Source organism: Gasterosteus aculeatus, chromosome 6 (assembly GCF_964276395.1).
Source record: "Gasterosteus aculeatus chromosome 6, fGasAcu3.hap1.1, whole genome shotgun sequence".
Lineage (NCBI taxonomy): Eukaryota > Metazoa > Chordata > Actinopteri > Perciformes > Gasterosteidae > Gasterosteus > Gasterosteus aculeatus.
The window spans coordinates 13,924,160-13,939,512 of NC_135693.1; the positions used below are offsets into that span (position 1 = coordinate 13,924,160).

At 40.0% G+C, this 15,353-nt stretch overlaps 2 protein-coding genes across 2 annotated transcripts in view; one reads left to right on the plus strand and one right to left on the minus strand.

Annotated features, from left to right (window-relative positions):
• The window catches only part of LOC120820581 (VPS10 domain-containing receptor SorCS3), a 38,925-nt gene extending 32,865 nt beyond the window's left edge, over positions 1 to 6,060 (plus strand). The window contains exons 27-28 of the mRNA XM_040178525.2: positions 1,985 to 2,063; positions 5,364 to 6,060. Of these exons, the coding sequence (XP_040034459.2) occupies positions 1,985 to 2,049 (65 nt within the window). The 3' untranslated portion in view covers positions 2,050 to 2,063; positions 5,364 to 6,060. The remainder of the gene's footprint in view (positions 1 to 1,984; positions 2,064 to 5,363) is intronic.
• The window catches only part of LOC120820579 (VPS10 domain-containing receptor SorCS1), a 36,676-nt gene continuing 26,143 nt past the window's right edge, over positions 4,821 to 15,353 (minus strand). Inside the window, exons 18-27 of the mRNA XM_040178523.2 lie at positions 14,948 to 15,119; positions 14,494 to 14,680; positions 13,822 to 13,955; positions 13,608 to 13,731; positions 13,047 to 13,159; positions 12,142 to 12,276; positions 9,812 to 9,911; positions 9,289 to 9,397; positions 8,152 to 8,306; positions 4,821 to 6,813 (exon numbers count right to left, since the gene is read on the minus strand). Coding sequence (XP_040034457.2) covers positions 6,755 to 6,813; positions 8,152 to 8,306; positions 9,289 to 9,397; positions 9,812 to 9,911; positions 12,142 to 12,276; positions 13,047 to 13,159; positions 13,608 to 13,731; positions 13,822 to 13,955; positions 14,494 to 14,680; positions 14,948 to 15,119 — 1,288 coding nt within the window. The 3' untranslated portion in view covers positions 4,821 to 6,754. The remainder of the gene's footprint in view (positions 6,814 to 8,151; positions 8,307 to 9,288; positions 9,398 to 9,811; positions 9,912 to 12,141; positions 12,277 to 13,046; positions 13,160 to 13,607; positions 13,732 to 13,821; positions 13,956 to 14,493; positions 14,681 to 14,947; positions 15,120 to 15,353) is intronic.

Consider the following 15,353-nt stretch of genomic DNA (forward strand, 5'->3'; position numbering starts at 1 on the left):
CTCGCTAGATCAAATGGATTTACAAGCCGCTGTTTAATTAATACTTTGAAGCCTGGTTTCATTTTCATGCGGTCGGATTTTGGCTGGAGATGGAAGTCTGTTGTATCCGGTTTACAAGAAAATAATATGATCAATCATCTGTGAGCCGGGGCCTCTGTCCATTCATCCCTTGTAAATACTGCCTTCATTATTCACTTTCACGTTGTAAAAATGAAAAACTTTATTGTATTTAATTTACTTGGAATGTGGCTAGAATAAACTTTATTTGCCTCTGAAATATATTTTATAATTCACATATGTCTCCTTTGCCGATAGTTAGGCCTTTCATGCCACCTACCAGAAAACATTAACTAGTTTTAATTTAATTATTATCTGGGTTCAGTGATTTTACGTGTTCTCATTTTATGCCAAAACAACTTTACAAGTACTTACCCTAACCCTATAAAAAGCAGATTCTGCAGTCCACTAACAGCTCTGAAGTCAAATCGAAATGTATAAAGCCAGAAATTAATATCTGTATATGTGAAACAGCACTTAAAATGTAAACTTGTAATGTAATGATGTAGTAATTTATGTTCTGAATGATTAACACACATGGCTTAAGGCTGTAAACAAAATTCAAGGCAAGGCAGGAGGTTGTCAGAACAGGTTTACATAGCGATGTAGTTTGTATAGCACAACGTGACAAGTACAAATTAGTTCTATTAAAAAGTGTTATTTACATAACTGTTCTTTGGTCGGCATCACTCTTGCTAGATGGCGCTGGATGCTGTGAGGAGGCAACGTGATCTCAAAAACCTGTTCGTAAAAATGTATACGAAAATCTTGAACATACAAATTCGTAACAATAAATACGAAGTGGCGGTGGTTAACCACGCCCCTTGAGTGAACAACATGGCGGACCATGTCAGATTCTTGAGTGAACGTTTCTCCGCCATGTTGGATTTTTTGAAGGGGTTAGGGTTAGTATTCTATTCTTACAAGTTAACATTGATTTCTCGTTAAAAATGCAATCATAACACGTTTATTTTACATCGTTAGACTTCACAAAGTGTGTTTACGGGGTGCAGGTCCCCATTCACTTTGAATAGGGTGACGTCATCCGTTGCAGTCCATATTTATTTCTTATGTATCACTACGAATTTGTATGTTCAAGATTTTCGTATACATTTTTAAGAACAGGTTTTGGAGATCAGGCTGGAGGTGGAAGTTCACTTTTTTTTAATGAACTGTGATGCATTTCACCAGTGAAAAGTTTGGACACACTTTCTCACTCAATTAAATGACAAAATATGTTAAAACATTTGAATGGCACTGTATATACTTTATTTGTATACTCCCAACTTAATTTCATTGGTATTTCCTCAGCTACATGTGCTCAGACATTAGACATTTAAACCTTTTAATTTCAAACTTCTTAATTCCTCTTACCCTTTAACTTGACTCCATATATTTTAGTCTAATAAAATGCTACTATTGTCTTTGGCAAATCTGAATTGCCTGCAGGATCTTTTTGTTCATGAATGTATTGCCAGGTTATTAGTCATACGGGTGAACATGAAATTGGCTTCACGCTGCTTCATACAAATCACTGAATTTAAATTACTCACACAGTCGAGGGATAAAAGTACCACCTCTGAATGAGCTATCTGCACAATCTGAACGACCCCACTTGTCACAGCGATCCCATCTTATCAGGCTTCTATCACCAGCTCGGCCCCGCTTGGAGAGACAACAGGGGGCTTTTCAACCAATATGCCTGGCTAAATAATCCCTAATGAAGAGTAAAAAACATTTGATCTCAAAGCATTGCCTTTTGTGCTGATTGGCTGTTGTTAAAGGCAATTACAGTAAGAGGATGTTTTGAAAAGTCTTTTATAATCGTATCCTCAATACAAGCAATGTGTCATGTGCATGGGATGTCCAACTAGTTGGTTGTTACTTTATTTAGTCTTTTTTCATTTTTTTGTCTGCATGTTCTCAGGTGGAATTGGAAGAAATATGGAGAGAATTGTTACGAGGGAATTTCCAAACTGTACTAACGTCTAAGACTCTGTAACTGAGTAAGTACAAATTGTTGGTGTCACAATTGTGCTAAATTTCTTTGCTTCGTTGGCATTGTCTTCTTTTTAAATACGCATTTCACTGTGATAGCTGCTATCGTTCTAAGTCATGTGTTTAACCCACATGCGTAGTGAGTGTCTTTATAATAAATGCTGAGGATCAATGCGCCGAGCCAGAATCCAAGGCCTCCAGTTTGGGGGCGGCGATGTGCTGAAATTGACTGATAAAGTTAGCCAGCAAAATATGTCCAATTAGCCACAAGATCCCCAATTCTACATCCACGCACCCTGTTTAATGAATATTCACCATTGTGAATCATAATTTTTGTTAATTGGGAGGAAAATAGAAAGATTTGTCTAAATGATACATGTTAGAAGCTGTAAGAGACAGTTAAATGATAATAGTTCCATATAAGAGACATCTTTTTGCTTCAGGCATAGATATTTGATATTTACTTTCAGTTCTTCATTAACTGATAAGGAATCACTATAAGGACATAGGGACATCTATCATATTACAGGGCTTAAAATGATAAACAAATAGTTTTTAATACAAATGTAATCGTACACAAGGTGTGGATCATGTTTCCCTTTCGTCATCATTTCACGTTTGATAAACCACATTAACATTTACCACCCAATAACTTGAGTTCTTTGAGTTGTAAATATACACTAATGAATATTTCTATTAAAAATGTCAGAGTCTGACCGTCGTGAATGCTTATCAGATAGGAATATTGGAAAATAATATGTTCTTGGTTTTACTTTGTATGTTAGCTTGGTGCTTTAATGACTCATCAGCTGATGGTACACAACAAAATGTGATGTTTGAACACAAAAGTACGGCCTTAGAAGTAGAGATATTTTAAACGTGTACATATAGGAAGGAATGTAAAGGAATGTACAGTAGCATCCTCCTACTAATGTAAGGTTGACTCCCTCAACAGTCAGTTGGTTAGTATGTTTCTATGTACTTCAGCATCAAAACAGTGTACATGTTCGCTTTTTAATCTATTTTATTTATTTACAATAGCATGCCCTAATAATCTGTGATAAAGAATATAATACTATATTAGGGAGAGCAAGTACTTGTATATATATATATATATATATATATATATTTATGATTGTATATATACACACATATAAATATATACATTTACATGTGTGTATATATACACATTATTGGTTTTAAAGTTTCATTAAACCAAATATTAACACCTTGTCGAATAGTCTAGTTGTGCAATTGCCAAAAGTTGTGCATGATCTATGATATTGTTAATTTTTGTCATATATATAAATTCATTTGTTTTGAGTCATATTTCTTACTGTGAACAAATTTCCATTTCTAAATTGTTCAAAATAAATGTATTTTTATACTGAATCATGTGTACATATTATGTATTCACTCAGAGTTTCCATTCTAATGGAAGATGTGAGAATATTATGATATTCTCCCCATGCATGAAAGATATACTTCCACATGCTCCTTTTTTTTCCTGCTGTCAAAAGGATGCAGATTTTTGGGGCTGCCAGTGAACGAGAAATGTCTTCATTGTCGTGCCATGAACCTAAAAAAACAGATTCATGTAGCGCGTGTTATCTCAAACCCGGGTACCTATCAGCCTATCACTCTCAGCAGTACACTTTTAATGATCCCTCAGAGGCTCTGGAGGCAGCTTTAATGGGCAGAAATGGGATATAACCGTTGTGAGGATTCCAATCCGACACTTTGACTGAGCTTAATTTTACCTCTATCACTCAAGTTGCCAGTTACAGATGTTTTTGATTTAATGGGAACGATTACTGAGGCAGCGGTTGAATCATGAGAAACACACAATTTTGTAGAGAACACTGCCGCTGGCGGAGCTCATTCTCCATCCTCAGATTTCGAAAAAAAGAAGAAAAAAAAAGCCTTTCACAATAAAATGGCAAAGAGACAGAGACGTTTTGCAGGACAAAACTGTGTTTCTGATTGGCTGAAATTATTCTTCATGCACGAGGATGCAGCAACAAGGCCCTGGTTCCACTGTTTTGCATTTTGTTTGCCGCCTCAAAGACACCAATCTCCATCACTCCAACAGTCACCAACGCCCCAAGAGTCTTATTCTCGCTCCTGCTCTCAGTCTGAATTAACGCCGAGGCCTTTCTCTAACTGCCCTGGGATGTTCGACGGTGCACAATCAAATTGAACGGTGACAATCCCTAATAGATGATTCGCTGCAGCCAGATACTAATGTAGCACTCAATGAAAGGAAACATGCTCATCAATTTCACACTGTGGCTAACACAATATTGCTGTGGGGTTATTGTTGTGGGACATTTTTCATTCAAGGTGCCACCCATTCCGGGAAGATCGTCCTTGATTGTGTGTGTGTGTGTGTGTGTGTGTGTCGATTTCCCGGAGAGGGGATAATTAACTTGTTGCACAGTGGGAAAGCCAAAGAGCTACCCCATTAGAATCTCTACAGGCTACTTGCTGCACTTCATCGTCCTCCTTTTCCGCCCTGTTGTCATATCATGCAGACGTCTGAACTGAAACTTTGACAAAACAGAAAAGCAACAACTTCGCGTGAGAGTGCTCTTCGATCAAAGCGACCCGTTTGAGTCATAGTTCCACCCTTTATGAAATTGACTAAATCAAAGGTCAAGCGTAGCTAAATGCCGCAGACGACTACATGGATTTTAACAGATGGCAGAAATAAATAAAGTGGTTTATGCCTTTTGGAAATCAGTTCAACAATCCGCCGCACTGCGTTAATGTTTTGTTTCTGCTTTATTCTGTAACCAAGGTTACTTCTGCGAGATGATGAGACCAAATGGAAAACACAGTAACAGCAAATCACCTGTAATGAACGAGCGAGTCCAGCCTTTGAAAAACGGAAATTACTGCAATTCACATTACATTTTTTTTTTCTCAAAGACAGACATATTTTTACCATCTCGAAAAGGGGGGTAAAAATCATCATGCAAATATGTTCACCAGCCTATTCACAGATTGATTATTGGGACAAAACCTCTGAAGATCGCTGTAGAGAGACGGATGCCTGTTGGCCTGATGACGAGAAAAGAGTTTATTTACGCTTCAGGCTCAATCGCAGGTTTGGAGGAAAGAAGCACGGAGAAGCCTCCAGTCAATTTGTCTTCCTGACATACGATGCTGACAACACTTAAAAGAAAAAGTTGGATGAACTTCAGTGTTGCTTATCCCAAAGAGACAGCAGCTGACCAAAGCTCTGTGCGTAGGCTGAGCCTCGTTTGACAGGAGATACATCTTCTCTATCTCTGTGTCCCTCGCAGCGAAGGAGATGAACAAATCCGCAGCCTCTTGTGCGCCGAGTCCTCGGGGGCAAACCTCGACCAGACTGCGGGCTCCTGAGGCGATGTCAGGTGGAGATGCTGGTAACGTAGGGCGTAGATAAACGCTCCAGAATACATTTAAAAAAGGTGTAAAATGATGTTTTCCAGTTAAACCAAGTGTAGTTTCGGTTGTTGCCTTAGTTCCTGCATCCTTCACAGTGAGCTCAGTTCAAAAGAAAGAGATGTTTTGTAACTGTGTCAAGGAGCTCAAGTCTTTTAACTACTTTATTAGTGGTATATCTCACAAACAAATAGCTTAGGGAACGCGAACGAATATGTAATTAATTCAAATACAGGTCTAGCACTTTTTACTACATCACAGTATGTGTTTGCGGCTGTAACCATAGCGTCTTTGTTAACGTAGGAGTTATTCTGAAGATTTACATTTGCTCTATTTAAAGAAATCAGAATGTACAACAATTGCTCTGGGCAACAAATAAGTATAAAAGCACAAGTTTAAGCCATTGCGTTGTTTAACAGTCACATTGATAAAAAAAAACAATCAAATGTAAGATTGCAGCTGCCCAAATAATTCATATCCATGATTCAGGTTATAAATGTGTGTATAATCTGTGTAATGTAGGGTTAACATTCATCAGTGTTAATTGATGTCACTAAAGTACTTATTTCAGTCTCAGTTTCTCGTCTACTTTATATACCGGTCCAGTGTATTTCTGCTGATCATTTCTGCTGTTATATTTTTGTTATGACATGTACAACGTCTTGAGCTGCAAAGAGACAGGCTTGATGGAATACACAGATCTGGGACAAGGAGCCATCCCTCGTCTCCTGGATATTGCAAGCTTTCATTTGATGAGAATCTGGTGATACGATTCACTGATTGTACAGAGCTTAATGAATCTGCTTCTCTAAGTGTCTTAATCAGATAAACTATTCCCACACAGTTAAAGTAGACTTCACAAACACAAGCCCAGAGAACAGAAATAGAAACATATTTTGAGATATTATTACACATGACTTGCCCCGCTGTGTTATTTTTTCATACATGGGCAGATGTGTATGTGACCAGCTGAGACAAATAACTTTTACTTCTCCCATTACAGATGTACATTATTTACATAAAAAGATCATCGTCCCTTGCGAAAAATACAAGTATTTTCGGTCAAAAAAAGTGTCCCTTTTTTTTGAGAAGCAAGTATAAATCTGTACAGTCTCCTCCGAGGGATTAGGCAGCACAGTGTGAACTGGTCCATCCATGCATGGGTAGCAAAACACTCGAGAGCATTCATTGTGACCGCGGTTCCGTAGCTGGCTGGAAGTAACTGCCAAAGAAGATGTATTGCTTTCGAGTTGGTCATAGACTCTCAACATTAAAACACATGGGGCGCTTCATCAGAGAGCTTGATGTCTGTGTGAGATGGCAGGTAGCCTGACAAGGGAGAGGGGGGAGAAAAAAAAAAGGAAAGAGACAGAGGGGGAATTTTATGTATCCATTTGCGTTGCGGTGTCTTTTTGCAGGCAAACACATTTATCTTGGATGGGTCGATTGTTTAGAAGTAAATCAACTGGAACCTCGTAGATATTTCTTGATGAAAATGCTTTCACACCTTTGCTACTTTCCTGACACACTAATTAATTTATTGGGTCAAATAATTCACCCTAGACATTCTCATCACTTTAGCTTGATTGTGCTTCACTTACCTGTGAATACTAACGCCAGAGAAACCCAGGTTGGGCAGATACATAAATATACTGCACACAATAACAACCGTGCCTTGGTGACTTTTGTATTTTAATGCAGGTGCAGAGGGAATAGCATAAGCACGTAACAACAAAGAGAACAGCATCTTTCAGTTTTGTTTCAGAGAGCTTAAACTTGTGACTACTGTTCCTTTTTGATGGTGCAGTTTTAAAAATGCTACACCTTGTTTTCTGTAGTTAGTTGACACTATTGTTAAATACATTTCCTCACTCAAGCCTTGTGATATAATACCATATCTATAAAGAAATCAAAAGTGCTTTCATTGTTTTGTTTTTATTCACTATACAGCAACACAAAAACAAGAGGAGTGAAAGCAGCAAGTGTTTTAAAGTACGGTCACATTAGCCTGCTGTTTGATCAGACTGCCCAACAGAGGAAAGGATTTTCCAATTTTGGAATAGTAATTAACATTTTCATTTTCAAACTGAGTGGTTTATGGAAGTGATGCTGCAGGATGAAGTCTGGTAGAGTAATTGAGGACATTAGAAATGTATTCCACATTGCCAGCAAGTTTGCATTTAATTCCTATTTCATGACAATCATGACTACTGCATAAATCAAAACACAAAGCAAAAAGAAAACCATACATTTTGAGTAGTTTCAGGTTTTTCCTCATATTTTTGCTGGCTGATATAAATGTTCTTTTTTTTGTGAATAGCCGACTCAAGTCTAGTTTTCTAATTAGCAAAAATACCGCATTTCCAAACAGCGTATCACTATTTTCCAGAAAAACACACTAAAAGTGTCCACATCTGAACAGGAAAAGCATGTTTGTATTTTTCCTCCTTTGTCATTATGAGGAATTGACCCTTGAAGTAATTCTGCAGTCTTTATGAACAATGTTGTTGGTGATTACCGCAACTGCAACTCCCAAGTTATCGAACACAACACCACACTAAGAATGCACCCTCTTAGTCCTACGTAAAACTTAGAAATCAATAATGAGACCAAACTTAGATTATTCGTGAGGAATAGCTGCAGCTTGATGGGAGAACGCATAACTACCTCTGGCCCTTGAGTCCAACTGTACGTCCACGTGATCCAGCGAGGTCAGCTTCTCCCCCTCAGGATTTGGGATGTCTATGGAGGTCACTGTCGGGATGACCTCTTGTTCTTTGTCAGGCTGCTCTGCTGTGTATGTGTTGATGCCCGGGATCTTCCTGTAGGCCATGCAGTAGGGGGAAGGAAAAAAAAAAAAGATGTGGCCAGCTAATGGAAACCTGCCATCAGGTCTGTTTCACTAATGCTTTCACTAAGCATAATGTGTCACACACTATTTTTAACTGTTAAGGATGGGAGGGGATTGCTTGAAAGCTGGAAACTGGGGCATTCCATATTCCACCGGGCATCGCTCTTTCACTTTCATATTGTTCACCTCCGTTTTTCAATCAATTTTTCATCCCCTCAGATGCACCCACAATTCCACTTAAAACTAACATCTTGCATGTCTAATTTCAGAGGCTCCCCTCGCGATTTCAGCGCCGCAGCTGGTGCGGCGACATTTGAGGCAGCTTAAGAAACTAAAAGTTGTCCTTAATGAGGACATTAGGAACGTGAACATTTAAGCAATGCTTTACTTCCTAGTGAGTCAAATCTGGCAAACGACACGGGGGACTTAACCATTCCTCTGTGATTGGCACGGGATTACCAGTGCAGAGGATGCTATTTACTGTATGTCCCTCACTGTATAATGTATGTTGTCTCAGGACTTATCTCCTCAACCTTTCCTGCCATTCTGCAGAGTGTGCCTCACCTTGGATGGCTGTGTTTAGCATTTCCAAAAGGTCAATCCTCCCATTGTCAGATAGATGAATATTGATAACTGCAGGACTCTGACAGCCATTCAGCACTCTGGGGGAATTGATTAGCCTGTCATTCCCTGTAATATTCTGCAGATTGAGACAGAGGGAAATTGTCCTATTCCTCAAGCTATTATTGTGTCGTGGGTGTCTATAACTCAGAGATATGTGGAGTCTGACTCCTGGAAAGTTTTAGGGAGTTAGGAGGGAGATTCTTGCTTGTAGATAATGGCGTCGACTCCAGACAGGGTCGTTACGTGAACGCACAAAGACAATAACATCTATTTGACATAACCATCTGCACCTGAGCAATCCAAAATATATTATATCCAGTGTACTGTACCTTTTAAATTTGTATATTACGAAGACAGCCAAGCCCATCAGCACGACTGACACAAGCATGATGACTGCAGTTGCGCTGTGGCCACTGTCGCTGCTGTCCACAAGAGGAGCTTTGAGGGAGAAACAAATGAAAAAGAAAAAATAGAGCGCACATGCAGGACAAATGAGCATGGATGCATAACAATAGCAATGGAGATCCTTATAATATAACAATAATCGAGAATCGTGACTAAGAGCTTTTAAACCATCTTCCTCCTCTTTGTATACTCTATTATCCCCTCACCACCAAAGACCGCTCTCCAGGAAGTTTAGATATATTAAAAACAAACAATACGCCATTAAAACAATTCGAAAACATAAAAGCCTGCAGCTTCCGTTTCAAAACCTGGAGACGCACGAGGGATCTCCACCTCGACACTCGGAGGAGTTTGACCCGACAACCTGAAATGCAACTCACTCCTAAAAATAAAGGGTCGGAGTTTCCATTCGTTGGGGCAGGAGTGTGGCTGAGGCAGCAGACTCACCCGGAGACAGCTGCGTGGCGTACACGTTCACCTGCACCCCGGGCTTGAGTGTGAACTGGATGAGGTCCTGGTTCAAAGCACTTAGCAGAACCTGAGAAAGCTACGAGGAGGAGTGATGCAGGAGAGGAGACTCAGTTAGCAGCCGGCCGCACAGCAATATTCCAAACTCATCAATATTTCAACCGCAGTCATTTCATCTAACAGCCTGAATTATGGATCAGAATTTTTGCTGCCTTCTAAAGAGGAGCAAACGGTGATATGACACGGAAATCCAGACCTTCTGCGCCGAAACCTGGCAGGATTTTAATGTTGATGGAAACCCGCAGCAGGAAAAAAAAAAGTGCGGCCCTTTAAAAAGTTTTGTACAAAAACGCATCTCCTACCTGTTTCGTCTCAGTATTTCCAGAAAACACAATTCAAATTTACAATTTAAAGTTCACCGGGGCCAAGTTATTAAAGCATATTCTAGTATATCAGAAAATAGTTGTTTTTAATTTTTCTCCCCGATGTGCCACGAGTTCTCCTGCTTTCACACCTAGATGAAGCAGTCATTTAACAGGAGACCAAAATCCTTCCCAGAGCCCATTCGAGTCCTTAGCCATGCCTCAGTAATTCCATCTTGCTCTTTCTAAAAATCTTTCAACTGGTTAAAATTAGACTGCTCTACACAGTATGAATAATTACTTTTTGTTCTAGTGGCATATCAGGGTCAGTAAATCTATTACACATTTTAATAAGCTGCACCGCACATGCACTCACCACATGCATGTGTGTGAGTGTGGGCACACGCTCACTTAATGCATCCATGCAAGTCATTCACTCGAGATGAGAGCAGTGAACTGAAGATTTATTACCCTATTGTCTGTGAGGTTCTGCCAGGTAATCAGACAGGCTTTAGATAAATACATCTCTTTAATTCCCAATCCAGGCCCCCTGCCCTAGTTTGTCTCCTTTCTCGACGCTGCCAATTATATGATGCATCAATGTAATTAAATATCTATTAGCTTCGCTCAAGACTGATTGTGAGGCAGCAAAATTATGTTTACTTGTGATACATTGAGATGCGATCCCTTATCAGGAATAAATAAGCTTTAGTTTAGCTGGTGCTTAAAAAAAAAAACCAGCGCTGTTTTATTGTTTTGTTTACATATTTGATTGCTCTCCATAACATGTTAAGAGATTCATTTGGAGAAATCTTGTTTTGCTCTGCATAAAATAATAACAACCACGAAGCATTGAGACTTTGATGGTTTTTCTCTTATCGTTACAAACTTCTAAAAGTTGGCAGATCTTCAACATGTACTAAGATTCTTTTTAGGTATTATTTCAGTGCTCTGATGGTCTCAGTGCATTTACACGGCAAGATTGCCCTCTAGTGTTGACATTAGGCATTACTCTTGAAGTGTGTGTGTGTGTGTGTGTGTGTGTGTGTGTGTGTGTGTGTGTGTGTGTGTGTGTGTGTGTGTGTGTGTGTGTGTGTGTGTGTGTGTGTGTGTGTGTGTGTGTGTGTGTGTGTGTGTGGTTGGAGAGAGTCAAAGGGGTTTTCTAAAAAACTAAATGAGGAGGATGTGTTATGGAGATACATGAGATGAGATGGTTTCTATGGGCCTGCATGTTAATATAAAAACATATTTCTCTCGTTCTCTGTGTGTGTTTTCACTTAATGAACCACACCAGAATTTATTGAATCTTCTATCCCAATTACCACGAACAAATGTTCACTCCTCATTACCGCTGACCTTTTCCAAATAATAACATCATGTTTTTCCTTCAGCACCATGTAGCCAGGGTGTCCAATCATTTCAATATGGTATCAAAATACATTCGCAGAGACTTTAAACTTGGTTGACTTCAGTAATCCATCACAATAAGCATATGTCAGGCATTTTTTCCTGAAACTTAACATCGTGGTTGTGTTGTGAGGGAGTGCGGACTTTCACAACCAAGCTCCTCTCTTAAAACAGTGTTACAGGCAACAACAATGTAACTTTGACGAATATAAATGCAGACATGATGCTCGTGGTGATGTATCGCCTAAAGGAAAAACAATTTTTAAATCTAAACAAGTACCAACCTACGGCTGCCCGGTAGGTATGAACGTGTGCATTTATATAACATGTATTATTCACTTCTAACAAGAAGCCTACGCTTCTGTACAAATCTTGTGTTGCACTAAAACAAGAGGTAACCTTCTTTAACACCGCAAAATAACTGTTGATCACTCAATAGTGTACTCTAGAGAGTCACGCTTCCTCTGCCTAATTTTGTGCGGTTTGAATTATCACAGAAATGATGCCCCCCTTGATTGAAATCATTTGATGACACAGTACCTGATCCAGGTGCGCCCACTTCTCATCCATCCCCCCGCCTCTCGCCTTCTTTTCGGGAACAATGAAAATCTCCGCCGTTGTCGGTAAACCTGGGATCACCGTGACCAGGAGTTGCTCGTCATTTATTCCCGTGACCTTTAACGATAACAACACAGCATCATTAAAAGAGACCTTTCTAATTGACAGCGTTTGCGGTGGTATCCTCCGCTTCGGCTCAAGATGAGTGAGTGAAATTCTCCTTTTTTTACTGCTTCATATATCATTTGCCTAAGTACCAGTCACTGTCAAGATATAATGCACACGTCAACTAAAACACGCCACCTCAATTTGACAGTCGCTGGTAAAGGCCGAGGCTTTTAGTGCTTTTATGCCGTAACCAGAGGTCTCCTGTCAGGTTCCTAGTGTAAACCATGGTAATATCTGACAAGACAGAAGGTCAAAGTGAATGTTTCCTACTGAGGGCTACTGTAGGATATAGATAGAGCTCGGTATCCAGGTCGTTTACATAACCTGCTGCTTCTTTGACATCCCCACAGGGTCTGAGAGGGGAGACCAGATGCACTTAACCACAGTTAAGTTGTCTTTACATCACGTTTCGGTCTCTCAATGCAGCTCGTTAGAGAGCAAGTGGCGATTGCTGCAGTGGTGCTTTTACTGTTCTATACTGTTTTTAACCAGTTCAGTTTGATGCTGAATTGTTGGTAATGACTTCAGTCAGAGTGCAATATCAGCTGGTGAAGGTTAACATTTCAATTAAGACACTGCAGGTGGCGGAGGGCAACGCTTGACACAAAAAACATTACAATTACAGAGCAGCACAGCCTAGAATGGCAAACTCATTAGTTCGTTCCCTCCGTCATAGCGCAAAGCTGCTTTTAATGAAAGATATCAGGGGACGGACTCACCTGAACCATGTTGCTCTTCACCACTCTGCTGATGTCCTCTCTCCACTCAGACATACCGGGGTTCTGCTCGTCCAAATTAGAAGAAAAGCCCAAAACGTACGACCGAAAATAATCTAGAATGAGATAGGAATAAAATTCAGACCTATGGTACATGGATTTATTTATGTAATTGCGTATGTTGTTTTTAGGAGGAGTATCTTATTTTGTGTCTATATTATTTATGTCTATAATAAAGACAAAAAGAACATGTTTACAATTCCTTTTAATATATGTAAATACCTTCACAAGCTTCACTCAAACAAATTAATTGACCTTGAATTATCATTCTTGTCAAACTGTAATTGTACACTAACGTGGGCTCTTGGGCCACATCTCATGGCCTTAATCAGTGATTTACGCACAAAAAACTTTTATCACCACCGTCACCATGACAACAAAGCCTGATGAAGGCCAAGAAAGGCTCTGGAAAAAAATTGTTTTGATTCTCTTTCCACTAATAAATACACACAACATGACTTCATAGTTTTCCAATTATAATTATATTTTAGAGGTCTGGTTTACCATAAACAGTCACAGTCATTTGGTCCTGATGGACGGTATTGCCAACCGAAGCCTGAACAGTGACGGTGTGACGTCCCTCCTTGGAGAAGGTGAAGGACATTGTTCCGTCCAGAGTCACAACAGGCTGAAAGGCAGAGAGACAGAGACAGATGTGCCTCCATCATGTCCTCCGGTAAATATGCCACATTGGAGAGGAGAAGAACGTGAAACTAACCTCCGTTTTGTTATCAAACCACCAGTAATAGCTGACTGTTCCCACGTTGTTGGGCCGCAACACTGTAGTGAGGTTTACTGCTTTGTTCTTTACAACCACTGACGGGGCCGAGAGTTGGACCTGCTCAAGTTGACCTTTAGAGAAAATACACAAACGCCATATTCAAGACATTTCCCCACGACGAGGCTATTAAAAAGATTTTAAAATTCCAACAAAAGTCATTTTTTTGGCACAGCAATCACAGTGTGCCGTGAAGTTGATTACACTACGGGAGTATTTATAATACTTGTTTGGATCTTGCTTTTTCACTATGTCTCTTTACCCTGGGCTGCTCAAATCCTCAGAATGTCCCCGCTGCGGGACTAATAAAGGATCATCTAATCTTATTTTTTAAGTGGATGTTTTGATGCCGCTAAATAACAGCCTGAATTAAAACTGAACACAGCTGCTCTTCTCTTTCAAATGACACAACACGGCTGAACGACACTCAAAACTCTCAAAGGACATTTTGCATGTATTTAAGTTTAAGGAGCCTGAAGTTAAAGCTGTTGACTTGCGTAAAGGCATAAAAACACTGCAGACAAAGCCTGTTTTCTTGAGGAAAAAGGGCTTGTTTTCACATTCAAAATCAGTGCAACAATAATGGAACAACCGCTAAGTAATTGAACTCACAGGAGACGTGCAGGTAGAGGATCACCCTATCGAAGCCCAGCGTGTTGGTGGCTGTGGCGGAAACTTGGTAAATGCCGACTCTGCTGTAGATGTGCTTGACGCCGTCGTCGATGGAGCTTATGTTAACGTACGATATCGCTGTGCCGTCACCAAAGTCCACTGTAATGCTCGTCATGGAGCCAAGACCCTTCAAGAAGAAAACGCAACGCTGTCACTCTTGTTTTTTTTTTTTGTTTGTTTTTCGCAGATTGCATTTTTCCATAAAATCTACCAGCACGTGTAGTAAATCATGTCACTGCATGTGTGTTTGACGCGCCGGTACTTGTGCCTCTGTGCCAGCGTCTCAATATACAGATGAAACAGAAAGGAAAAAAAAAAAAGAAAAGCATGACGCCTACAAGCGTCACCCTGCCGTACACACTGGTGTTGCTTTTGATAAAGTGAGAGTCAGCACCTCCTCCAGAAAGACCAAGAAAGTGACATTCCTATCCAGGGTTGCCACCAGTGTCCCCTCGCTGGTGAAGAGCTGGAGGCCCCTGGGGGCCTGACTGGGACACTTTTGACGCGTGGGGCTGTACTTCAACAGTGCGCCATCCGTGCAGTTGTTAGAGAAAGCCCGGCGATATCTGGAATTCATTGAAGAGCCCAAAAAGACACGGATGAGCCACACGTGTAACACATACGCATCAGAGGTATAAATCAGCGGTTCCCTTTTCCCCCACAGCGCAGCTCAATTTGCTGTTCTTTTCATCAGTTTGTGATAGATTTTATTCAACACTATTTACTGTACAAAAATAGAACTGTATTTCTGTCATTAAGACTATTCATCTTTTAACGTGAGCTGTTATCTAATGGCTTGC